The sequence below is a fragment of the Pholcus phalangioides genome, unplaced genomic scaffold (genome assembly GCF_987345545.1).
Source record: "Pholcus phalangioides strain wild (caught in Gottingen) unplaced genomic scaffold, Ppha-v1.0 ptg000001l_1, whole genome shotgun sequence".
NCBI lineage: Eukaryota > Metazoa > Arthropoda > Arachnida > Araneae > Pholcidae > Pholcus > Pholcus phalangioides.
In genome coordinates this window covers 13,626,180-13,653,848 of record NW_028301594.1, presented here as the reverse complement: position 1 = coordinate 13,653,848, position 27,669 = coordinate 13,626,180, and the positions used below count along the sequence as shown (strand labels likewise).

The 27,669-nt window shown below is 36.8% G+C and overlaps 1 protein-coding gene across 1 annotated transcript in view; it reads left to right on the top strand.

Annotated features, from left to right (window-relative positions):
• Nucleotides 1-24,241, top strand: part of LOC149089919 (fatty acyl-CoA hydrolase precursor, medium chain-like) — a 67,723-nt gene extending 43,482 nt beyond the window's left edge. The window contains exons 2-7 of the mRNA XM_089231046.1: nucleotides 13,203-13,352; nucleotides 13,462-13,647; nucleotides 14,030-14,825; nucleotides 15,184-15,299; nucleotides 21,434-21,960; nucleotides 23,780-24,241. Coding sequence (XP_089087172.1) covers nucleotides 13,203-13,352; nucleotides 13,462-13,647; nucleotides 14,030-14,825; nucleotides 15,184-15,299; nucleotides 21,434-21,960; nucleotides 23,780-24,136 — 2,132 coding nt within the window. The 3' untranslated portion in view covers nucleotides 24,137-24,241. The remainder of the gene's footprint in view (nucleotides 1-13,202; nucleotides 13,353-13,461; nucleotides 13,648-14,029; nucleotides 14,826-15,183; nucleotides 15,300-21,433; nucleotides 21,961-23,779) is intronic.
• Nucleotides 24,242-27,669: the final 3,428 nt, after the last annotated feature.

Sequence of the window (27,669 nt, the reverse complement as noted above, 5' to 3'; positions counted from 1 at the left end):
ATAATATTTTATATATATACATATTATATACAGGGCGATTATAAAAAAACTATCCCGACATATGGGCCCCTAACTATCATACCATTCACAGAAACTGAATGAAATTTTGGCATAAGGTATTTTGATGTATGCGCTCAAGAATGATATGGAGAACAACAGTGTCACTCTAACAGTTACGGTTACAGTGAGAAAATTTCAAAAATATCAAATGGCAACACCAAATTTTTTGTATTGGAATGCGATCTCCATACTGAAAAACACTAAATAGCGTTGGAATGGCACCTGTAGCACGAAAATCACCGGCGGTAGATAGGCTAAAAGTAAGGACAACCAATAAGGACAGAGAAGCAGCATAAAATAAAGCATTTTATTGTGTTTCACAAATTTTCCACATGACCTTGTGGAGGACTAATCAGGCTGGGATCTCAGCCGAAGAAACGAACATTAATGCTCTGGTGCACGGCAAAGTCCTTTTTACTTTTTCCTTGCCTAGCTCCGGGGATTTTCGTGCTACAGGTGCCATTCCAACGCTATTTAGTGTTTTTCAGTATGGAGATCGCATTCCAATACAAAAAACTTGGTGTTGCCATTTGATATTTTCGAAATTTTCTCACTGTAACCGTAACTGTTAGAGTGACACTGTTGATTTCCATATCATTCTTGAGCGCATACCTCAAAATACCTTATGCCAAAATTTCATTCAGTTTCTGTGAATGGTATGATAGTTAGGGGCCCATATGTCGGGATAGTTTTTTTATAATCACCCCGTATATATATATATATATATATAATATTGCTGTATTTTAGTAATATATGACATCCATACATGTTACGGACATCTTTTTCTCAGCCACCTCGTTGGGCATTTTGCCGGTTGTGGCCTTGTGTTTCTATTAGCATTTGTCTAAAAGAAGACATCCTGTATATCAAATGAGTTTGAAATCAATTTTCTGATCGAATTACATGACTTAAATATCATAACTATTATGTAATAGTGTATGCTACAAAAGAAATGGTGTAGGAATGTATAGGAAAGAAAATTCCTCGGAACTGTAATTCTAATCATGGATCACCGATATAAGATATTCTCATCTTTGAAATATTTCATCCAGTTACTTGGAATATCACGAAAGCTTTCAGTCTCTTGTCCACCGTGAATAACATTTCGTTATTAGTAATACCATGATTTAAAATTATACTCAATGTTGTATACTTGACACATCTCAATATTTATACTTGAAGTCCATATTGAATCCTAATACCACTAAACCAGCTACGAACACCGAAATCTCCAAGTCAAACCGAAGTTTGCAGAAAAGTATTGACAAGTTCCACGATCGAAATTGTACCCGTGACCGCAAACATGAGTAGCGAAGAACACACGAGAAGGAAACTTAATCTTAAATATGAATATATCCTTCAATGTTTTAAGAGCTCGTTCCTTTTCTGTGCGTATCTAGGGTAATTTCAACTATTTAGAGCCACATCATTAAGGATGAATCTAGTTTAAAACGTCTGTGGCATTTCATCCGTGAAGAGAAAATGTGGCGGAGCCTATCTGTGTGATAATTATGGCAATATTCACGCACTAATCGTAGAATAGCTTTTGTAAGATGATGGCCAGGAGATTAGAACCGGCTGTAGTTATTTCGCGATAATTGAATGTTTACACGTTATTGAGATTCTTTGCACGAAGCATACGCGATTATAATGAGATTGGTACCATAAATCATTCATAAACCAACATCTATGCATACAGCTACCTGGCGTGAAATGTTTTACGTATTAAAATATGCAGTGATGAATCAAATTGGACGGATACGCATATCATTCAAATTAAATCATAGGATTTTTCGTCTTTATATTTTTTTGCTCATTAAAATACTGATTACGTATTGAATGAAAGTCCAAATTATTTGATGTTTTTGAATATAATGGAAATCAAAGTAATTTCCTCCTAGAAGAAGAGAAAGCGAGTGATTTCGGGGAATAGTGAACATGTTTTGAACAGTCACTGGCTAAAATAGGTTATATGTAGTTTTGCAACTTTGAGCTGACTTCCTTGTTAACCTTTGGAAGCTGGCCAATTTTTCAATGAAAACAGTCAACATTGATTTAGACTTACCTCTGAATGCACAGATTTTCTCTAAAGTGGTGGTTTCAAAAATTTTCCAGTTTTTACTGCTTAGTATCTTTTGCGAAATGTCCTGTTTTAAACGATCCACTAATGTCGTTGTTTACGGATGACATACATATTTTCACTTCGTGAAAAGTTGTATGAAAGTCTGAATACCGATTCTCAGACTTTTTTTCTACATGAAAACCAAGCGCATTCTGGCTATCTTATGGGTTGATTCGTTTAATTCTGTCATCCATTTTTATCCGATTTTTATGCCAACCGGATACCTAGTATTCTAACGTGGAAAGAAGTTTGGTGACATATGTACTGTATTTCTCCGAATAGAAGTCGCATATATGCACCGCAGTGTGAAAAAACATAAGCATATAACTATGAGTTTAACAATAGGTTTTCAATCAAAACCTATATAGAATACATAAGAATAAATATTTTTAATTTGTGTGGATCCTATTCATCGATTCTGCAGACTAAATAATTGTCGAACAAGGCACCTCGATATTTCTACAATCATTTAAGTAGTTTTCAACCGACCTATTTAAACTGCAAAATTTCATGTGTTTTTATATTTTCAATTTCAATTGTGTTTCACGAGTTTTTCAATTTTTAAAAATGCGTTAATCAACACAGCACAGGTACCATCATTATATAAGAAGCACAAGAAATCATCAAAGATTTTGGAAACTGAAATGTTCTCTGCTTCAAAAGGGTGATTACACAGATGGCACTAAAGGAACAATTTGATATCGTATTTTGTGATGAAAACATTGCAAACCATATAAGTCATCTTACAAACTATATCAATGGCGACTGAAATTCCCACATAATCAGATATTATATGCTGGAACCGTTGATGTCCGTTTAAGTATGTTCTAACTTATCAATCCTATCTCCTCAAGTAAGAATTCGATTTCCTAATACAGCTTTTATAGCCAAACAAGTATTAAATTCTATCACTGTATTCCCTATCAGATCAAACTTCCACACGCACTCACAAACGTGTGTGTGTGTGTGTGTGATACGTGATACGTATTTCTCCAGAGAATAACCTCAAGAACAACGAATCATCTTATAACCACTGATCCATCTAGTCCAGGAAAAATATGTGATTCCCATTTTTCTAGGTATAGGGAATCAAAAACCAAGCCTGGAGCACTTTTAAAGAGGAAAAAACATTCCTCTCGTACTCGTATAAGAAAAATGGAAGCGAAAAAAGAAATTGATAAGGGATCTTTATATACATTTCTCCAGGACAATGAATAGAAAAAATTTATGAAAAAGTATCCTTTAAATAGAAAAAAAAAAGTGACCCTATCCCCTATTTATCAAAAAGAACCTTATTCCCTCTTCTCCATTTTCTTGGTATTGACTTTAAGCTCACAGTTTGCCTACCCCCAACGTTCATCTAGGAAATATTTTTCTAGTAAAAAAAAGAAGCTTTAAATTTTCTTTTTGCTACTCTCGAAAGAAGTGGTTTCTCCAGTTACGACATAAGCTCGAGAATCAAGAGTTAAATTCCCTGGGAAAAGAAGAAGAAAAAAGGATTCTCTAATTCGCTTCCGAGATACGAGAAAATGTCTTTTTGTCACGGAAAATTCTCAGTAGTAAAAAGATCGATTTTTTTCGTGTTTTCTCGTCTTCTTGTGTTTAAGGTATCGAGATTTCTGTTGTTCGGTTGTTTTTCTTTTATTTTCATTTTTTTTTTTCATTCAGGTGTTAATGTAATTTATTGTATTTTTTTTTTTAATTCGGTTTGGTACCTTTTTTTTTTTTTTTACCTATTGCAATCTGTTGATTATCCGTCGATTTTTAATGTATGATAGTCTTATCAAAAAATCATTAATAATGTTCGAAGATCCATCGGATAAAGTTTTAACTGAGGCATGGGCTCAAGTGATTTCATGCTCGCAGAGCCGCGCTCTTGTTTGAGCAACCGAGATGATCCTGGTTTTTTTGGGCCCCGCACTCACGGTAATCATAATTTCTTTCGTAAATTCTGAATTTTCTTGAATTCTGAGTTGTCATCAATTGTGAGTGTATTTCTTTAATTTATTCGGTTTATTCTGAATTTTCATCAGGTCTGGAAATATTTTTTTCTTCATTCATTGAGAATTTTCACAATATTGATAATTATTTCTATCATTTATACACAGTTTTCATCAGTTCTAGAAGTATTTTCTTAATTCATTATGTTTATTCTGAATTTTCGTCAAAGCTGGAATTCTGAATTTTTATATACAAATACAAATAGTATTGTATATATCTATTGCACAGAATATTCATCAATTATGGATGCATTTATTCTGTTTGTTCTGAATTTTCATCAGTTCTGGAATTATTTCTTTCATTTATTCTGAATCCCCATTTGTGCTGGGATTATTTTTCTCATTTTTGATTCATCGATTCTGAATTTTCTCATCAGTTCTGGACAGTTTTTTTCATTAGACCCCAATTTTAATTGGTTTTGAAATTATTTCCTAAATTAATTTAAATTACTTTTTTGTAAGAAATTTTCATTACATTTTTTGTCAATTCAAATTTAATTGTGAATATCTTTCAGCATTCCGGTATATTTTGTTATAATGTATGAATCTTTTTAGTTGTGAATATATAGTTCAGAACATAGTTCAAAACATTTGAAAAAAATTCTTCATAGTATTAATGAAAGAAATAATTCCAGAATTTTTGAAAATACAGAATTACTAAGAGAAATAAATATAGAATTTTTGGAAGAAATAACTTTAGAATTAATGAAAAAATTAACTTGTAAATCAATGAGAGAAATATTTTCTTAACTTCTGATATGTTATTTCGCAATCAAAAATGAGTAATTGCATAATTATTGAAAGAAATAATTACAAGATATATTGAGAAGGAAAATAATTCCAGAATTACTGAAATAAATAATCAAAGAATCATTCAAAGTGGTTTCAGATTAAAATTATAACTCTAATATACTCTTAACTGTTGGTTATAGAGACATTTTTTCAATTAGAAAAAATGCTTCAAGTGATGTCACCCATCATCTTAAATGTCATTCAAATTAAAAAAAAAATTAATAAAAAAGTTACAACATTTAAATATTTTTAAACGGCCCCTCTGCCCTTTAACTTCCAATTAGAAAGTTGCTGCCGTGTCTCTCCTGACTTATTAAAATAAATCCGATGCCTAATTGATTTGGGTTGATTTGAGTAATTTTTGACGTTTAACTTCATTCTTTATTATCAAGAACGGTTTCTCAACCATCTTTGATCCATCACCCCATTTCTTCAGACATTTTTTTCTCCCATCGCCTCTCCTCCAAATAAAGCCAGCCCAAAGGATAATATATAATACCTATAGCTTCCATGCATTCCCCCTGATCCATCCCATCGTCCCCAGGGTGTGATATCTCCCTCACTGGGAAACACCAATCTAGAACGTAAATAAGTAATTTTTTTTTTCCAGAGTGAAATTCCTCTACAACGAAATTTTTTAACGAATGTTAAAATTCGTAAAATCGGAAATTCCTTTACAATGAAATTTCGTTATAATGAAGTGATTTCTTCAGTCCCTTATAGTTCCTTGTAACGGTATTCAAATGTATTTGATTCCCTGAACTTTTTGTTCAGACGATAAAGATTCGATGAGTATAATGCATAAGGCATGACGACATTTCGACGTCACCGCTCTCTATCTCTGCATCAATTTTTTTTCCTCCCTTGTCCCTTTGTTTGCTCGTGCAATCCAATCAATACAATCATCGACATTCTCCTCTCTTCAACGAGATGGATAAATGTTTATGTATGCACACACACACACATTCCTCATTCCTCATTCGTTTCTCCTCATTGCCCCTCTAAATGAAATATTAAGGCTCCTTCACATCTCCTCTCTCTCTCTTTACGAACGTCAACGTCGATGTGCTATAAGCACTGCTAGAAACCCCCGGAAAATAGAACTCGCACAAGGATATCTCATATGAATAGGTCTGTCGGAATAATTGCCAAAGTTTTCCTCCCTCTAGAAAACTGATGTATGTTGCTGTCACAAAGGCAGTTACAGACGTCATTGAGATCATCCCGGAGATGGTTCGGTAGTGCGAGGAAGGGACAGGAGAAAACGGCGGACGGTGGCGAGTTATTAATGTTGTATGTAGTAGTAGTTGGTAAAGGAAGACCCTCCAATGATAGTTTTGGTGGCCTTTGTTTACCAGAGACGTCTTCCTTTTGTGTTCGAGGCAAGCAAGCAAGTCTGTGAGTCTCTCTCTCTCTGTCTTTGACGGTAAACATTAAGCAAGTTCAAGCTCTGGGACCATATAAAAGAGAAGCAAGAGAAGGGAAAGTGTTCATCGGATTCCCATATAAGTTCTAATAACCAATTTTGGAGACCTTATATGAAGGAATGATAGATATCATATAAATGGTAATACGATGTTATTGCCATGTAGACCTACATGATAAAATATGTGTCGGTAAACTAAATGCGTGTAGAACAATTTGGTTCTGGTTATACAAGGTGTTTTCAAACTAAATGGTAACGAAGACTATACCAAGTACTATTTAACCGTTTAACGAGAATAAGTGGAATTATCAGATTTGTAAGCAAGATGACAGATATTCTAGCCCATTTACTTTACACATGGGAAACATAGAAATTAAATACAAACATGTCATCAATTATGTGAGAATTACACTATATATCACAGATTTAGCTTTAAACAACATTTCAGTGAAATGTATGAAAAAGTATTCGACTTCTCACACATAAATTGCGCAGAATCATTAAAGCAGGGGCTTAAAGCTCGAAGTCGTAAAAGAAATATACCTCAAAACTATTGAGACATTCATACTGCATGCTTCGGAAGTGGGGTTCTGGGACTGGTTGCACGTCAGATCTAAATTAATACAGATACTTACCACTTTTAATGATAGCACGTTATTATGACTCAGTGTCAGACGAAGCACTACAAGTTCTGACGGGGTGCTTCTCACTTGGTTTGAAATCAGAAATGAGGTAATTCACTTATCAATTATATAATAAAAGCAATACCATTGTATCAGAACATAATACAATAGTTTATATAAGGTACAAAATCTCTGGCATAACCCCTTGGGAAATACATAAACCTCTTGGGAAATTAAAACCATAACTTGGGGCACAGACGATCTTCATCAGTATCAATATATAACATACACAGACGGATCAAAAATAAATAATAAAGTAGAATATGCATACACATCATTTACAAGAACAATGAAATACTTTACAGAGAAATAATAAAATTAAATGATGACGCAACTTTGTATATCGCAGAAATGACAGCAATTGAAATACTATTGAATAAGAGTCAAGATATAAAGATATTTGATATATACATATATACAGTGATTCAATATCATCATTGATGACATTAGAATCATTAGCAATAATGAATGAACAAAAAACAAATATTTTGCTGATGGTTGTGTCAAATAGAGCACAATTCCACTGGGTGAAGACTCAGGTTGTAATATACGAAAACGAGGAAGTGAATGCATGAGCCAAATTAGCTACTAGAGATGACGCAACATCACAAATAACAACAAAATTTTTGATGTGATGAAGCTCTGGGGGGCAAGGGCGATGGCAGGAATCAAACAAATGGAGAAAAACATGAGTATTTACCCCTTTGTATCAGTTAAAACAACGAAAGGGGATTTCTTTATAAACCAAATGTTGACAGATCATATGGTGCCATACCTCATTATCAAGGATGATACCATAAGAGAGATAATTATTGCGTGTTCTCTCAGACACGAAATGCAAAACCTGAATATTACCTTTATCAATATCCATACTGGAACATACAAAGACAAGCTGCCTTTACAACAGATATGTGTAAACCGAATATGATAGAGCTATTTACACGCAAAAAAAAAAAAATCAAGCAATTTATATCAGAAATTTTTGGAAAGGCAATATCTATCTATTCAGAGTATTGGTTTTAGAAAGAGCCTAATGTTTACATTTACTTATTTTTAACACGCGAAGATGCGTGTTTATATAATCATAATTTACAATCTCGCACATTTAGAATATTGTATCTTAATTTACAGTGCCAGACGACACTGGACTTCAATTTTTGTTTGAGTGAAGACCGGGACTGCGGTCGCAATGGCAGGTTCAGTAACTCCTTATGATTTCAGTCGGGACGGATAAGATTTATGGCTTAACCGTACACGCATCTCATCCACATTCCTTTGCGAAATTTCTAATGAATTAGTAAATGCTGGAACGTGATATCGTGATGTGTGTGAGAGAGAATGCGTTGTGCTAATATTCATGTTGTCAGAGGTCAGAGTTGCATTCATGTTCTTGCTGGTGCAGCCATCTGGCTTCCATATTTTGAATGCTCGAATTTATGTCATGTAAGTATCATGTTGAAGTCTGTTGAACCGCACATGCACCTCGTAAACATTCCATGAGGAACTGCTAACGAATCGGTGCATGTCGAACTTCCCCCACCCAGATGTGTCGCAGCAAACAACCGATCTCCTCTCTGAAGTTCATGACAGATATTTGAACATCCGCCCTACATTTACAGTCCAAACCTCTCGCTCTGAGGAAGCTGACATAAAATGTGCTGTCAGTTGTTCTTGAAACAATGGTAGCGTTTCGCACAGGTACAATATGGTACCTATTGTGTATATTTTATCCACGGGAGCTTTCGTTACTTTTATTTCACTTAACCCAAATATTTTTGTCTCCACCTTGTACAGTTGATTAATTAGATTCACAAATTAATAGCTATAACTTTCTATGAAGATATGATGTTCCGTAGAAATGAGTTCAGTTCGACAAATTTTCATCTTTTTGAAAACTTCAAAGAAAAACTTCATAAAATTCAAATGAGTTTTATGCGGATGTGATTTCTCAAGAACATCGTATGAAAATATGAAATTTCAAAACCTAATTAAAATGTATAAGCATTTCATAACATATTCTGCTCTTTTCATCGTGTATAACTTAATATCTTTCTCTTTATCGAACAGTCGGGAGGGAAAAGTTAACGCAACCCGTTGAAAACGTACATGGCGTATGTAAATTAGATATTATTCACAAAGCAACACATACACATACATTCCCGTTTCGCGATGAATTTTGAAAACCCCAGATGTTTTGTGGATTTGAACTAGTTAGTTTACGTCTAGTGTAATTAGTTAATTATCATTTATTCATCTTTCATCCCGGAGCTCCAGAGAACGATTTCCCCCGATCTCCAAGAGGGAAAAGCAAACATAGTAGCATTGCATAACTATGCATACAATGGTACAATGTAATATAATAGCGTTTTCGGTCGACAAACAATCATGGATGCGACATTTCCGGCATCGTACCTTTGTGATTCGCCAAGCGAAAAACGCATAATAATGTTTCATTCATGCAGTGTTAGTTTTCTCTCTCCCTTTCCTCTTTACTCGGAAAGTTCTAGAATCATGACTGGAAACAAACACCTACAGAAATACGGTACGTTGGCATTCAGCTGTTCTACCTCCAGGGAAAAGCTTTCACTCTGTGTGAGCGGAAGAGGAATCATGCAAGATACAGTGATAACTTACCACGAGATGACATTTTTAAGCCTTTTAACGCAGTTTCAGCCACAATAATAATATAAAAAAAAACCACCGTGAAATGAAAGCATAAAGATCAACATATTTCGAATTACATTTTATCATTCCACTTGGAACTTTCAAACACGGATGTATAGGCAAAAAAAAATTGTTATTGCATCAGATTTATGCGAATCTCGTTAAGGATATGGACACGGCGTCACAACCGCATTTCATCATCTTTTGAAGTTAATAATGCGCAGCGAAATAGATTTTTGTAGAACAGAAATTTCTCTCGGAGTGTATGAATCTGACTCTGGCTTACCGTTATTTAATTAAGGCTAATGTTTTGTTGTTCTATAGAATACATGTTTTGATGAAATTACGGGAGTTTTTTTTTTTCGATATCCCCATTTGGAAGTTGGAAACGTGTGTTCAGTCTAGAAGAATCGTCGGTCTATTCACAGTCCAACAAGTCTTGTTGTCAGAAGAGATGAGGTTTCAATTGTATGTTTCGAGAAGAAAATTTCATTAACCTTAATGAGTTTTCATTTTTCCGGAAAGTCAGATGGGATATCCGAGAAGAATGAAATGTCTATGAAGAACCCAATGCATTTACATTAGTCTCATACCCTATCATTTTTCGTAAATAAAGCATTTACCTTCTCATTTGCATCATAAAATGTCCGATAATATTAATGGTATTCTAATTAATAGGGGTATTTTTACGTTGTGAGTTTTCTACATTACAAAGTTATTAATTAACATTGTGAATTTTCTGCATACTAAAATTCAAATTAGCTTTTTATACCAAACTAATAAAATATTTCGACTATTGTTTAAATTTTTTTCCTTCGTTTGAACTCCTTTCATTTATGAATCGTCGTTTTATGAATGTATTTTAAAGCGCAAATCAGCATCAGGTTGGACTTGAGGGAACACGTGGAACCAACGTCTCACTAAAAAATGTAATTAATCTTGAAAAGGAACACTGAAGAAAATAGGGTTGAAATACATACTAGCCTTAAAAATAGAATGGTTCAAAGTACCTGCTGTCATATTTTCAAACAGTTCCATCAACTTCTCCAACGTAGGTGCTAAGTTGAACTTACCTCTTGAAAGCGGTTCCAGTTTTCTCAGTTTACGTTACTAAAATTTTTCGGCTCGCGTTAATGTTCTGGAAAAGTGTTTAATCGTTTCATTTGTATAAAAATTCATCGAGATATCAATGATTGAAATTCTCGATTTTGAGAATGAAGGTTTTTATTATTTTTTTTTAGTTCCAAATTTTTTCAGAAATTTCGCGTGTGAAAATCAGCAAATATCGAAACTTTCATTTATCGATATCTCTATGATTTTTCCCTCAAATATTACGGGGTGAAGTACAAATTTTACTAATTGGAATTTTTTATTCGAGAAAAGACCGTAATATTTTCTCTTAATCATTATTTTCGGTAATGATATTTTTTCACAGCTGAATTTTCCCTCTTTTCCCTGATATTTTTCGAAAGAGTGTATTAATTTTCCAACCAGCCATAGAATTTTTTGTTTCATTCGGATACTCGTTGCCCTTGTTGCAATATAATTGCATTATAACCGTTCGAATTATACTTTCTACGTTAATTTTTTCCCTTATGGTAAATCTGTAAAAAGTTTTATCACAGTATATATCGGCATTGTTTCTTCTCAAACATCCTCACTTCATTATTTGCATGATGATTTCTATTCAATGCAGTAGCTTTCGCCTAATCCTACGCTGCACTTACGGTTTGAAAAAAAGAAAAACGTAGTATTGCAGGCTTTAAGATGCCTACGTTAATTTTTATTTCCAAAAAAAAAAAAAACATGAACATTATGATAGGAAATTCAAATATGAACTAATTATATTGTACATTTCAAATATTCAGAATCGGTTCTAAGCATTTAGCAAGTATTTTCTAAATAAATACGTGCTTTTAAAATACTACAAGAAAACGAAATATAAATGTATGTTAAATTTTATCCCGAGAGGTTCGTTTGCGTTGAACGAAGTTTTTCCCGATGGTTTTCGTTGTTTTTTTTTTTCAACAACTACGCATATATAGTCAAGAAATACGGTAATTGCTGTGAGAGAATTATTCGTGGCTGGTTTTAAACGGAAAGGTAAATGTTTCGTTCTGAAAATCTAAATAATTACCCGCGTTTTACGATGTTATATAGTTACCGCGTAGTATTGTCTTAAAATGAGTAGGTAATAAAAAATCGTACTACGTACACAGGGTAAGCAACACGTACACGACACATTTTAAAAAACAATGAAAAATAAATCAATTGGCATAAAAAAGTGCATTTTGCACGAAAATATTTACCGTGGTGTAAAGTTCTCCCCCCCCCCCCCATAAATTTTAAATAACTGTTCAAATGTTCATTCACAGATGGCACTGTATCATAAAACCTCCACACAACGCACATAAATAGTATATATGGTGCAACAAAACAACGCCATTTACAAACCTTATTTTCCGGGATCCAGAAATTAGTTGTTTCGCGTTATGGCATTCTTGTTTGAAGCTAGTTGCTATGCACAAGTTGCATAGTTGGAATATAGCCCGAACTATAAAAAAGATGCTCATGTCGTAATTTGGTAGTTTTAGGATAAGAAAATCGTAATAAACATTAAATGTTCACTGTTTATGTCGCTTTTCATGAGTTGTATCGAATTTTATATAATACAGCGCCGTTCTGTGAGTGAAATTCTGTAATGTTTTTTTAATTTATCGAAGAAAACAACAAAAAAATAGTCATGATAAGGTATTTAGTGCTAACAGCACATTTCGAATCACAAAAATTATTTTCAAATAACTAATTCCTTTATACCCTCTGGAAGGACTTTACAGTCCCTTTAAGTCACAAAGTGTTTGTTCGTATTACAGTCGAATCCCGTTATAGCGAACTCCAAGAGACCGGAGAAATCACTTCGTTATAACGAACTCCAAGAGACCGGAGAAATCACTTCGTTATAACGACATTTAGCTATAAAGGAATTCTATGTTTCTGCATTGTTCGTATGTAAATTTATCTGGATAATTAGCAAAGCGTTCGTTCAAACGAGATTTTCGCAATAACGGTATTCGTTAAAATGGGATTCAACTGTATACGAATGGCTCAGATGCCAATCAGTGCAGCTCAGTTTTCTGAAAATGACTTTCGTCTTGCAAGTGCCCCTTCATATTGTTAAAGTTCTTTCAGTTTCCAAAGCATTAAAGTTGCTATCTTTACATTGCAACAGCAAATAGTGTCACATGTATTGGCAACGAAATAAAAAAGATCCTTTTACCTCGTTTTTAATGTTTATTTATTTACACTGATTGGCTTCTGAGTTCCCCTTACGTGTGCATGTATTTTCGTGTGTATGTTTCCAGAAATGTGTTTGTGTGTGTATTAGATGTTTTTATTTGCGTAAAAAATAAGTAAAAATGTTTACCCCACACGTAATTTTCTAATATTCTTTTAAGGTGGAAGAGATTCTCCTAAAGTTCCTGTCATGGTATATATTCACGGCGAATCTTTTGAATGGAATGCTGGAAATCCTTACGATGGCAGTGTCCTCGCTAGTTTCGGCAACGTTATTGTGGTCACATTCAATTATCGTCTCGGTGCTCTAGGTTGGTCATGATTTTAAGCTATCGACATTATTTCCCGTGTAAGTTTTATCCCCATATTATTCATATCGATGTTAATTAATGTAACAAAGTAGAATGTGTTTTGCTATAGGGTTTCTACCAGCTGCCGAAGGTTCGGCGAGAGGTAATTACGGCCTGATGGATCAGTTCGCAGCTTTGCACTGGGTTCAGGAAAACATAGCAGAATTCGGTGGCGATTCCAACAACGTCACAATATTTGGTCACGGACATGGCGCTGCTTGCGTGAACTTTTTGGTGTTATCACCGATGGCAAAAGGTGAGATGTATACCTTATGTTGGGATTCAATATTGTCAATTACTATCTCACTTGATGAAAATTGTTTTTCCGGGTTCGAAGAGCGTCGTCCGTTTTAGTTAGTTCTCAACGTTTCCCCAACACAATGGTTGGCATCATCAGGAGAATCGATAAACTGGATAAAAGTCCAGTTTTCCGGAGTCTCGGATTGTATTTACTTACATGAGTGGTTTGACATACACTATTGTTTACCACTAGTGTTGGAGAAACGTTGAGAACTAACTCAAACGGACGACGGTCTTCGAACCCGAGAAAACAATTTTCATCAAATGATGGCCGCGAAAACTTTATCAACTATTTACTATCTCACTTGCTTTAATAATCCCGTTATTGTTTTTCGCAGGTCTGTTCCATCGTGCCATCATGCAAAGCGGATCAGCTCTAAGTTCATGGGCAGTTTCCCGCCAAGCACAACTATACGCGGAACAACTCGGTCATACTCTTGGATGCCCAGGAACTGAATCCTCAGCTTTCTTAGAGTGTATGAGACAGAGATCAGTGAATGATATACTAAAAGTCCAGTTGGATATCCCACCTTTCACGACTGGGTTCGGACCTACTGTGGATGGGATCGTTATCGATGACGAACCCGAAATATTATTGAAAAAACTCGCCCAAGAGCGTTCCGGTGACAGGTTCGAACTCATATTTGGTGTAACCAAAGTCGAGTCCTACTTCCAAATATCCGCAAACGAAGAGCGTTACGGTATAGACAGTAAACGGAGGGACGACATATTGACGAAATTAGTGAAGAACATTTTCAACAGCCATCTTCAGGAAATATTTCTGACGATATTGAATGAATATACCGATTGGACTAGGCCTCTACAACACGCAATGAACGTTCTAGAAGGGACCCTAGATGCAATCGGTGACGCATCCACAGTCGCACCAGCGATAAAAGCTGCCAATTACCACTCCAAGGGACTTCACAAGACATATTTCTATGTGTTTGGCTATCAAACAGAGAACAGTGAGTTTCCTCAACGCCAGGGTTGCATTCACGGTGAAGATTTACACTACGTGTTCGGTGCTCCACTAGTCGGCAACTTGTCGCATTTCTGGCACAATTACAGTAGAGCCGAAGCTACGTTATCCGAGGCGGTCATGATGAATTGGGTCAACTTCGCAAAAAATGGGTGAGAGACAGAATTTCTTTTTGCCAAGTGCGCTCGTATGAGCGATTAGATTCTGAATAAAAGAATGATTGATGGCATATCTACTTTTGTTGAACATTGTTGATCATGTTTTGATGTTGCATGATGAAAATATTTGAACATTTTCTAACATGTTATGGATCTTTTTTTTCCCCCTTTGTGAATGCGTTTCAGTTTATATATGTGTAATATTTAAAAACCTTTTCATAGCACATTCTATACTATTAATATTTCTTTTATTCATGTTACTTGTGCTTTTCGCAGAATTTTATAACTATTTCTCACTTTTTTAAGAAACTAAATATGTCGATCAATGTGAATTAAAGTTATTATGTTCCAGGGATCCGAATTCACCCGTAACTGGGACAGAATTGACCAATGATGGGACGAGAGGAAGGTATGAGAAGATAACATGGCCACAGTACGAGACGATACATCAAAAATATCTTATCATAGGTAAAGCAATTTCGCTGTTAAATGTACGAGGGATACACCTAACCCTTTAAGCGGCATAGAAGAAATCTTCAAATCCCCTATAAAATTCCGTATATCTTTTTAATGAAGCAGTCTTTCTTCTGATTTTTAACAGGTGCAAAGTAAGGGAGCATAAACAAAAGTTTCATTGGGAAATTAACATTAAAAAATACCAGCTTGTCAATGCTAAAATAAGGGGCCTTTAAGTATGCGAGATATCTCGTCAATGCCGCTTAATAAGTTAATGAATATGAGGCAACCTTGAGACCTGGAATAGTGATGCGGGGTTTATGAAATATAAAGTTAACTATAGTGTGACCACGGAAAGATGGCCTCTGACCTTGTATGACCTTAATCACGAAAATAAATCTAGCAGCAACCCTGTGTGGAGGATGCTTATTTTCTTTTTTCCCTATTGCTTCCTGCTGAAGAATGAACCCTCTCTTTTTGTAATGAAGGTCATACAAGGTCAGAGATGGTCAATGTGAGCATTTTGATTCACTCGCATCGTGAGGTTCGGAGTTCCATCCCCACAGCAGCGCAGTGGTAATCGGCTGAAGTTGTTTTTCTGTGGTTTCAAACTTCGAGGCGCGTATGCGCGCTGATGTCAAGACAGCGAGTACCACGCCTAACAACCTTTAAATTACACTCATAAGAATATTCATTCATTACCAGTTTCTTCTTTATTAGATGGATGGTGGCATTTGAACAGAACTTGCATTTAAATGCTCAGTAAGGTTCCGAAATAATCTATTCCGACACAGACACATCGTCGAAGGTAAAATAGTATTAAATTGCCTCTGTTGCGATAGTTCTCAACCGGGGGTCCGAGGAAAGACTTCAATGAGTTAGTCAGCTCGGTTGAAAAAATAATTAACCAGTTTATTTCACGTGATACACTGAACATTAGTCCGAAAAGGGGACCGGTTTGAATATCGAAGAGCCATCGCACTTCACATCTCGGAGAGATATCGAAGCGTTCCCGAAAAATGGGTGGATCCAGAAATTTTGCTAAAATGACAAAAGAACACAGATAGCCGCCTCATACGAAAACGGCAAAAAATAAATCGATATAATACGATGATTACGATGATATAATCATCACAAAAACATCAGCAATCGTCAGTCTGAAATCATATTACAACATCCGGCCAATTGGTTTTGAATGAATACGCCACCAGACGATCAAAAGTATAAACATGATAAAAAAAATAATGGTGTATAAGCCGTCCATCATATAAGAATCTAGTAATTATCCATTAATCGTGTATCGTCGATAACGTTTGTGTACGAAATTACGAATTATAGTGAATTGGCTAATCACAGTCATCCGTGTGGTCATGTCGCACAGCTTTCACATATCAGTGTCGGCATTGGGTCGCCAGTAATCGTGCGTCCTCATCCATGGTCACGCCAAGTTGTCACTGTCGTTATAACCGGTCGTTTATACAGGTATCGGCTGTGTATGGCTAGTAAAAATCAAGTGCCGATGAAATAAAAAGATCCACACACAGGAAAACTTGCGAATCATCATGTCAATCGCATGATGACGAACAGCCGTTTCTCAAAAACACACCCACCCATTTACGAACCTCAAACACTGAATCAGGCGATTCAAACACACGGACTCTAGCGCACTGCATCTTAAGGAGAAAAAGAAGTCTGTAATCAGATTGTTTAATCTGAATCTGGTGTTGATTGTTGCCAATCAACATGTTTGGCGTGATTGTTGATTGGCACGATTGGCGATTTATCTTGACTCTAATACAGTAGAATCTTCGATAACTCGACTACTAGGATAACTCGACAATCATTATTCTCATATCATAACACTAAATTCAATGAGGGAAAAACCTCTTTATCTCGACACAAGGAACCTAAATCCCATTTAAGTCCACTACGCTTCGTGATGTGCTGCTATCCAACTATTTTTTCGAAACTTCCCAGATTGGCCAGTTATTAAATTTTCACGACATTTCTCTCGCATATTTCAACAATTCTTCGTTTCATTGTTTTTTGTCGTTTGTTTGTCGAAAATACTCCCTCATGCCTTTGGGGTATAGGGATTACTTTTGATTTTTTGGAGCACAGCTGGAAACTCGACCTGTGGACTACGGAAGGCACAGATATATAAGCGCGGATGATATCGGAAATGTTTTGAGCGAGAGACGGTTTATAATAAGCTGAGTTTCTAAGTTGAGAAAATGAAAGTTTTCCTAACTTTCGTCAATTGCACTGCTCATTCGCAAATAACAGATATTTCAATATGTTTATGCTTTTTTTTACCATAATTCGGGATTATTTGGAAACTTTTCGTAGGAAATTGCGATAATTTTTTTCTATTAATTTATTGATGAGGAATGGAGTTGTTCAACTATGTATAAGTACATGTACATGGCATAAATGATGTTTAAAAATTGGGAGGGAGAGATCAAATGAAACCTCACTAGCTTTACACCCGCTTAAGTCGACATGCTCAGTGATATTTTTGAGGTATCGAGGTTTTACTGTATTAGTTTTCACGAAAAATAATATTCATAACAATCAGTAGAAAATCCTAGGGCGTGGTGGTAAGATGTTTATCTACCACCGTGTAGGTTGTCATCACAGTCCCAGGTTCGAACCCGGGGAAAAATATAAATAGAATATTTTCCCTAATGGACTGGAGGCGATAACCGATAGATGGCAACTTCATTCCCAACCCATCTCATTAGCTGCAGTATAAAGCAATATGGCTAGAGTTGATGTTTGGTGAAGCAGCAGCAGAAATTCTTGATAGTAAGAGAGAATTCTGAAAATAACCACGAGAGTTTAGATATAGAGATGGTAGCCCCATCCCTGACAAGGTTGCCATAACGTTAAAAAAAAGGACTTCACTGATTAGACAGGTGCGAAGACTTTTTTCCCCTTAAAGTCTAGCGCGCTTTACTAGGAGCACGCGGGCACACATATGGCGATTTCTCCCTGTCAATATCGCATTCCTTGCAGTCAGGAAGCAGAAAAAAATGGACCCTATTTCACAGGGAGCTTGAACTTCTCAGTCATTTTCATTCTGCACGAAACACGAACAACATCGAAATGTGTCGAAAAGTCATGTGATTGTATCGAAAGGGGATTTCAAAGACACTGCAAAATTTTGAATTCACAACGTTTTGAAACTGTATTCTTTCACGGTTCTTGTTGAAAAATATCTTTTATGTTTTTAATGCGCTTCAATTCCATCTATTTAATGAGTGGTGATCTTTATTTACTCTTGCGATTTAATTAATTGCATGATTATAAGACCTCCATATTAGAAAAGAAAGTTATATATTTGCTCCGGCAATCCCTGTATTCTTTTAATTTTTGCAATGGAATAAACCATCGTTATTACCCGAGAGAGAGAGAAAGAGAGAGATTTATATTGAACAAGAGAAAGCTTTCGCAATCTTTTTTGATTAAGAACCAATTTTAATTGACATAAGGATGCTATTAAGTTCCTTTTGTCGCCATCGTTTATTTACAGTACTAATTAAGATGGCGAAGGAGTGTTTTCTATCTTAATTAACGTGGGTACTTCAAAGATCTCTAATTTCAGGTTCGTGAATGAGAATTAGGAATAATGCTGTTCAAGGAATTCCGTTTGTTGTATCAAGTATGGATACATTTTCAAAATTTTTGACATTATTCCCTGTATGCACCGTCTGTATAAAAAAGGTTCCTTAACTGTTTCTGTAAGAAACTACTGCATACACCGGATCCAGAAATTCTGACTACTCACTTTGGACCCTACTGTGCACGTGAATAATTTCTAGAGTAACACGTCCTCTTGGTTCCCAGACTTTTAGAAGCACGAGGCCCCCACCCCCACCCCCCACTTTTGTTTTCAAAAGAATTTTATCGGTGACCTCCCTACTTTATATTACCATATGTCCCGGGTTTCCGTGATTATTCCCTATTTTTTTCTAATGAACGTGCTGTCCCGAAAATTGCTTTCGGAACGCCTGTTCGCCGCTGTTTTAATTTTCGTATCGATGACAATCAGATTGATGCATCCCTCCTGCCAGTTCCTGGAGGAGTAGGGAAAATAATAAACCGGACGCTGCAAATCCTGTCTGTACTAACTGGCTAGACACGGCTGCCTCGAATCGATAACCAGCGACGCCTGGTTCAAGAGAGGTGCCCCTCTCTTGATGTACCTTGGTCTGCCCGTGTATAATACAGATTATACACAGTGAGGCGACCCCGAGGGATGTAATCAATGGCTAATGAAATCAAATTATTTTTCAATATTTAGTCGACAGAACTGTTTTGTTATGAAATTTCAAACTACTCCACATAACTACTTCACATAGCTTGCATGTGAGAAATCAGTATTTTACTCATTTTATCTCGTCACTAGACATTTGTTTCCTAAATGCATGCCAAATAGTAAGCTCACAAGTGATACTAAGGCCGGTGTATCAATTAAATTTAGACATTACAATTCAAATAAATACTCTTAACTCCAGGCTCTATTAATCCTGTTTATTCCACCTCCATTCTTCAATTCAAACTTTAAAATTTCCATATTTATTTGATTAACGCGAGGTGGCAAGTTGGGGAGAGAGAAGGGATATTATTAATAATAACTCACCACCGCCAGGAGGGTCTTCTTCCGTCGCTCTTCACTCTGTCACTCTCTCTCGGCGTTTTTTCTTCTTCTTGAAGGTCTCATCCTATGTCGTCAAACGACACCCTCTTGTGCGCCAACTGGCGTAGTATTACCAAATCCAAATTATCACGCAAATTATCTTACAATTTATATCTCTATATCACAAGCACTCGGAACAGTAACCACTGCCTGACAATTGACAACGAAAGAACGCAGAACTGCTAAGTAGACTCCATTTCACTTATTTACCAAATAAATTTCATAAACAAAAAACTACTGTCACTAATGTTATTCATAAAATGTTGATATTTCTGCTTTATATTCACGTATGACTTATCATTCTGTGTTTTTAATTTTTAAAAATACATTATTTTGAAATCGGGTGAGTCTTTTTGAGTCACCCTGTATAGGTATTAACTTGATCTATTAATTATTGCACATGTAGAATTTCATAAATGTGCATTATATGATGCATGCATGGTTTGTAGCTCAGCTGAGTGAAGGTATTTTTCAGTTTTGCCATACTATTATTACTAGCATAGGGTATTGCGCTTATTTCGCAGGCCTCCGACGATACGAGTATTCAATCATTGCACTTCATTCGTGGTTCGAAATATAGATGGCAGCACTATCACAATCATTCCACGGACACAAAATTCACACTATGTTCACAACACATACACACGCAGCTCCCGACATGACACAGGTCTTCTTCGACCACCTGTTTATATCTCTTCATTGAGACAGAGCGGTGGGACATGATCTGGTTATTAGTAGGAGGAGGAGGTAGTGAATTGTCCATGGCGGTAGACCGCAGATGCGTTCGGTTTGAAAGAAAAAATAAATAAGATGCTGCCCCCCCCCCCTCCAGCTTCGTTTCGGTGAGATTATTAGAGGATCAACAAACAAACAGTCAACGCCCGTATTCAATGCTGACTATTGACTCAGGAACACGAAGATTGTGCCAAGACAAGAAGATGATATCAGTTTGAATCTCTCCAAGTATAAAAGAGACAAGACATGGGTGCAAATTGTGCTCAAGACAAAGGTGATATCATGTCATATACTATTGATTTTTTTTTTCAATGATTAGGGTTTGATTTGCATCGCAACTCTGCCTATTTTAAAGTAACGGAAGTAAGGTGCTTCGCATCAGTCCGGGGCTGTGAGCGGTTCTATCTATCTATCAGTTCGTTGTGACTGTGATTACAGCACAATTTTTTTTCGTCCGTTTGCGTTAAAGAAAAATTTGTGACTGGATCCACAGCTATGTGTAATTTTCGAGAACGCTCTGATATCTATGTCAGATAGGAAGCGAAACGTCTGGTAGTAAAGTCAAAAATATGGCCCAAAAACTTTTTGCACAGACGGTGCATTGCGTTGCTTTGTGTTCTCTCCTGCTTTGTCCACCTACTATAATTTACGTTTTACTTATGTTTCAAGGTGAATAACACATTTTTTTCTGTTGTTTCTTCAATCACAGGTATGAAACCAAAAGTTCGCGATCATTATCACGCTCATAGACTGTCTTTCTGGATCCATTTGTTTCCTCAATTCCGATCTTCTGGACTGTCTGGTGGAAAAAAACAAGACACGCGACTCGTTGAGGCCCGTCACAGTGTCCTGAGGTACGATACCCCTCACAGGAGGTACCAGTCGACAGCGCCATCGACCGACGTCATTGAGCAGCTGTCTGACCACGGACTACGTTCGACAGAAAGTGGAAACCCTACAAAGACTCAAATCGTGTCACAGTTTCAACCGAGCGGTGTCCATAGTAGCAGCACAGCCAACGGTTCGCGAATGAGGACAGCGAATGCAACGGCTACAGTTTCGCACGGGCATTCGAAACGCCAAAGTAACAGCACGTTTTCGACGGCGTTGAGCGTCACTATAGTTGTCGGATGCGCTTTGTTGCTGCTGAATATCCTCATCTTTGCTGGAATATATCATCAGTGGGACAAATACAAAGACGATGACAAAGACGACGAGGACGAGAGAAAAATACCGGTGAGATTGTATTTAATTATGTATACATATCAAAGTATCCATAGTTGATTCCATTGGTATGAGTAACTCGTTTTGCGCCATGCAGGATTCAATCACGTTAGTTTATATAGGGTGCCCCATTCGTGTTTGTTAACCTGTTTGGAAAATGGTTAGCCTGAGTGGAAAACACAGAAAGCGGTGGAAATGCACCGTTGCCTGTATTGTGCTTGGGAAAAAAGTAAATTTTCAGTTGAACAGATCTCAGATTTGGTTGCAAGTTTTGGTGGCTGCGTCTAAAAAAACGCAGACTGCCAGAAAGCTTTGCTGTAAGATATTTTGGGGTCATTCAAGTATTATGTCAGCATCCGGGGGGAGGGTGTTTCCGACTTGCTGACTTTCGATGACAAGTGGGGAGGGTGTTTGGACGATGTTAACGTCATCAACCACCCTATATGAAAAGATAAAATAATCTTAATGGCATCTTACTCGGTGCGCCGAAAACGGGAAAAGCCTTTCGATAGTTTGTGGGCACCTGAACTAACATTCTCCCCCCCCCCCTCCAGAGTCATTTTAGTGATCTAGAAATGTGCCCGGATCGCTTAAGTGCTCTTGAATTGTGCCATGGGTCATTTAAGCGATCTGTAAATGTGCCGCTTTGTTCATTATCACAAAATTAGGTTTGGGGGGCAGGCCACATCAGATAACCTCGAGGACCACATTTGGTCCGCGGGCCAAGGGTTTATCATATATATGGCTTGGAGGGGGGGGTCGCAATGTGTTTGTTGATCATCTCATTTTCTGCACGCGAGGGCTAATTTTTTTTTAGACCGGGACCTACAATTTATTGCCGACGGAAGGCCTGTTTTGCCAACATCGAGAGGTTGGTGCGCTAACCCCTCGATGGGGGACTCCCTGCGGCAGCAATTTTTTCTCTGTTCTGCGGTCAATTCTGCGGTCATGTCTCTGTTTCGGTTGTACCCCTGCGTCAGGAAAGTTTTCTGCCAAGGACGAACGGGGTGTCGAACTTGCGACACCTCTGACCATCCTTTGGTACTTTAGGCGAGTATCTTATCGACCTGGGCTACCTCGCCCCAATGAGTTTCTTAAAAATGAATTTTGTGTTCTTCAAATAGCATTACAATTTAAATAAAATGATTATATTAACAAAGGTATTTTATTTGAAATTTTAATTTAATAAAATATTTTTTGCATTAGAAAAATGTAAAATAATTCGTATTTTGTGATAGAAATTATTTCACACAATCAATAAAAAATAATTGCATAATATTTGAAACAAGCAATATATATTGGGAAGGAAACTAATTTCAGAATTACAAAATAAATAATTACAGAATCATTTAAAGTGATTTTAGATTTATATTAATTAAGATTAATTTAATCAGTGATCAATCTATAAAAATGTTCAGAATTAGTGTTAAAATTATTTTCAGAACTAATGAAAATCGGTGATTAATAAAGGAAATAGTTTCAGAAAAAACAAATGTCTTCAATTATTTTTGTCCCTGTTAATAACTCGGGCCACGATCGACTCCTTCCATCAAAATTCCACTAAATTACATGAGTTGGTAGCCCCGCGGGCTCCGTTTGAAGTTTAAATTTGGCCCACCGTGTCTGAAAGGTTGAAGACCCTCTGTTGTAAAAAGTCACAAAGGCACAGAATCGCATGCTTGCAAAATGTTATTTACAATTTTCCATCTTGAAAATTTAAAAAAAAAGCTACGAAATTTCAAAACGCGACATGATAGTATGCCTGTGTGTGCGTGTGAGCATGGAATTTTTTATTTCTATTCATGATCTCTAACTTTTGCGTCAATTACAGGCGCAGGGTGACGCACAAATCATATCAAGTACCACATCACAAATGAAACAGATGCTGCTTCGGGCACCGCCTCCATCTCCGGCGAAGCTACAGCTCCAGCAGCAGCAACAGCAGCAGCAAGAAAAGGCTCCACCGCTGTGTCACCACCTACAGCAGTACTCGGATTCGATACCGCTTCCATCAAAACCCGGCGTGGTGCTGCTCCACAATGCTCCTCAGGACTCAAACAAGGAACTGAACGCGATAGAGATGCAACCACTCCTAACAGAGAACTGTTTGACCGGAGGGGGTGTCGTCAATTGTATACAGTGTTCCCAGATGAACTTATCCAATCAACAGCAAGACATGAGGTTATGATGTTCTAGTGCCTGACATTTTATCCTTTTCGTTTTTTAAAAAAAAAGAAGAGAAATTACACAATGAAATTTGTTGTTTGAATAAAGCTCAATGAATTTTTTCATTATTCTCTGACTCTTCGATACTTACATCCATTTTTTATAAACTGGAAATGAAATTTATTAACACACACAATAAACGGTAATTACAACACAGTACATATACTTCTGTTGTGCCTAAGGGATCAATCAGTGTGATCTGCCTAAACTGCATAGAATATCTATGTTGGTGGCAAACACGTATAGAGCAGAGTGAATAGCATAGCTTTAAAACATCGTTTCCTCAATCAATCTAATCACAAGACAATACCAATTTCATCATAGTTATAAAATTGTTTCCGAATCGAATTATTTTGCATTTAAATTACAGAAATTTCTTGTTATTGGTTATTTACATAGTTAGTTGGTTATGGATTTTTCCTAGAATTTAAATTTATCACGTTTTAAATTATTGTAGTTTCTGGGGGCGAGAGAGTTAAGGAAACTGCTTAATGGAAAATGGTTTTCTTTGGTTTATGAGTGGGATAAAAAATTCTCTGTCTGCGCTATCCGGGTTTGATCCAGTTTTTTTTTTTCCAGCACGGTCCAGTTCTTTGACCACCTGCTCATATCTCTTCCTTAAGACAGAGCGACAGGCCATGTTCTGGTTAGGGTAAGGATGTTTGATGTAGTTCTGATTTCAAACCATGAGGGATTTCTCTGTATAAACATCAATGATTTTTAACCATATGTAATTTTCTGAGATTAAAGCGAAAATCATTTTGATAACGAGCTCTATTTCAATGGAACATTGTACGACGAACATTGACCAGGGAGGTTCTTAAACTTTCTCCGCCGTGACACAAAATTAACAACAGGATCTGCTTTCTACTCCAACAGGAATACTTTACCGTTCGCCAACTCCGTTACAATGCACGTGTCTGACAAGGGCAAGTCAGCCAAATGGTTAATGACTTTCTGGGTACGAAATTTTTGCCGAATCATTTGGTCTATTTAGTTCTCATTTTATACTTTCTGAATAATAATTTTAGAGGTTTGCAAAGAATTCGAAAAACAAAATATCGGATCTAATGACTACTAAAATTATTCTTATAGCAGTCAAATATCGTTCAACTGAAATGTATTCTAACTATCAAGATTTTATTTCATCAGGATCAAGAACCTGATTGTTGGACCTTGATCAATGAAATTTTTTTATCTCTTTCATCTCAGATTTCGTGAACCTCGTAGAGAGGAAAAAATCTTTTTCACTAATTTTTCGGCCAAGAAAAACAGTTTCCGCCCTTTCTCCTCGGATTTGGTGATCCGGTCATATAATTGCCATGTGGGTAGGTAAAGAACTTGTTTCTGATGTTCTTGAACTGATTCGAACCCGTGCACCATGATGTGCACCGTTCATGGTTGAAGACGAGCATATTATCACTGCTCCATTCCGGAACTATCGCATTTAACGAATAAAAAGTGTTCCAGGGTTATACCCAAGTTCATAAGGGCAATGGGCGATGTGGTCTGGTTGTTCCCCTGGCTCAAAATACTGTATTGGTCGGCTGAAGTTGGTATTCTGTGATTTCCAACATCAAAGAACGGATTCGAGCCGACCTCTCCTTTAAAAACTCTCGCAATAGTACAATCATTCAATCATAGACTTCGCTCACAATTTGAAATATAGATGGCAGCTCTAACTTCACACCCAACTCTGTACACATACACTTCCGGCGCAACTCACTTTCCTTTGAAAGGGAATAAAACTATAGTATTTTGCCCATTAGCGATAGACCCGAGTTGAAAGAAATACGACTTTCTCTAGAGACAACAACTATGACATTTTCTAAATTGTAGTAATTCCCCTATGGGGTGATATGACCGGAGTCTGTATATGTTGAGGAAACTAGACCTAATATTTACACCAGAAAATATCAAATTTTATTTTGGCATCCTTGAGACTTTTAAATATATCCAGGCACTTTGATGTCATCCCCAAATCATCCCGACTGGTTGGTAATCAATCTCATATAAGTTTCCGTATTTCTACTTTCAGAAAAGAGATTTTTTGTTAACGTTTTTATTATCTAGCGCCGAAAGTATAAAGGGCGCATTTTAAACAGGTTGTTATGGCATTTTACTGGCAAACCGTAGATCCTAGTGGTATAATGCCCGTTGGAAAAAGTTTTAAGATAACGTGTAGTACTCAAATATGCCATTTACACTCATGTCCATAAATTAAGGATAATGCCAGCTCCGGCAAATAAAGGTTCAGAAACAAAACAAACGTTACTTATTCATAAAGCCCATTTATTAAACAAAAGATAAAGAACAAAAACGATGGTGTATGTATAATACCATTCATAAAAACTACGATTTTTGATCCCTGGAGCAATTGTAAAAAATATCTCCTTTACAAAAACTTTCTATTACATGGTTGGTATGATGGTTAATACATTTTATGTCTCCCATGTGATGAAATGCAGTCCGTACAACGTCTAGGCATGCTGAGTATCAAATTATCGATCTGATCTTGGGGAAGATGATGTTGTCTTGGTGGTAACGGGTACCTGGCTTCTCCATATGAAAGTCCGACGTGAATCAGACTGCAAGCTAAACCTGGACCCGTCGGAAAACATCACATAAGCCCACTGTAACGATGTCTACATTGCATGTTCTCTACTCCAGGCTAATCGCTGCCGACAGTGAGTTGCCATGAGCGGAACACATCTGACAGGCCTGCGAGCATATAGACCAATATCTCCCAAACGTCTGTACACGGTTTGCCTTCAAGGCAGTGGTACCCGTGGCTGCAGATAGCTGACGAGACAGGTCGGATGCTGTGTTCCGTCTGCTTCTTTTGGCAGTTACTGCCAAATACCGGTCTTCATTCGGCGTTGTAACTCGGGGGCGACCTGTACTGTAACGTCTACTGACATTTCCGTTATCTTGGAATCGTTGCCAAAGCCTAGAGATGACACTTTGAGCAATTCCAAGTTCCTCGGATACTTCCATCTGAGTACGCCCACATTCCAGGCGCGGCCGATAATTCTACCACGTAAAAAATCATCCACATGCGTCCTCTGTGTCATAACTATTCGCTTATGGCACTGAGCGCCTTACAGAACTCTTGTGAACAATTTTACTTCTTTGCCACCATTCCTTATATACCCCCTTCTTACAATCTCGTCATTGTGACGTACTATCGGCATCATCTGGTGGCTTCTTGAAATTTGCATATCATTCTTGCAGATGTGTGTGATAATTCTACAGGTGAAATTTTTACTTTAGATTTCGATTTCCGTGTGATTCTGAATTATCCTTAATTTACGGACATGAGTGTATGTTTCAAGGAGTTGCATAGTTATTAAAATAAAGAAATTAACTTTTCATAGAGTCCGAGTGTGTCCAAAAACCCAGTTATAAAGTGGTTGCCCTGTCTCTCTTGATGCCAGCGAAAAACGTCCACGTTTCTAAGTGCAATATTCACCGAGCTATTCGAATTCGAAAAAT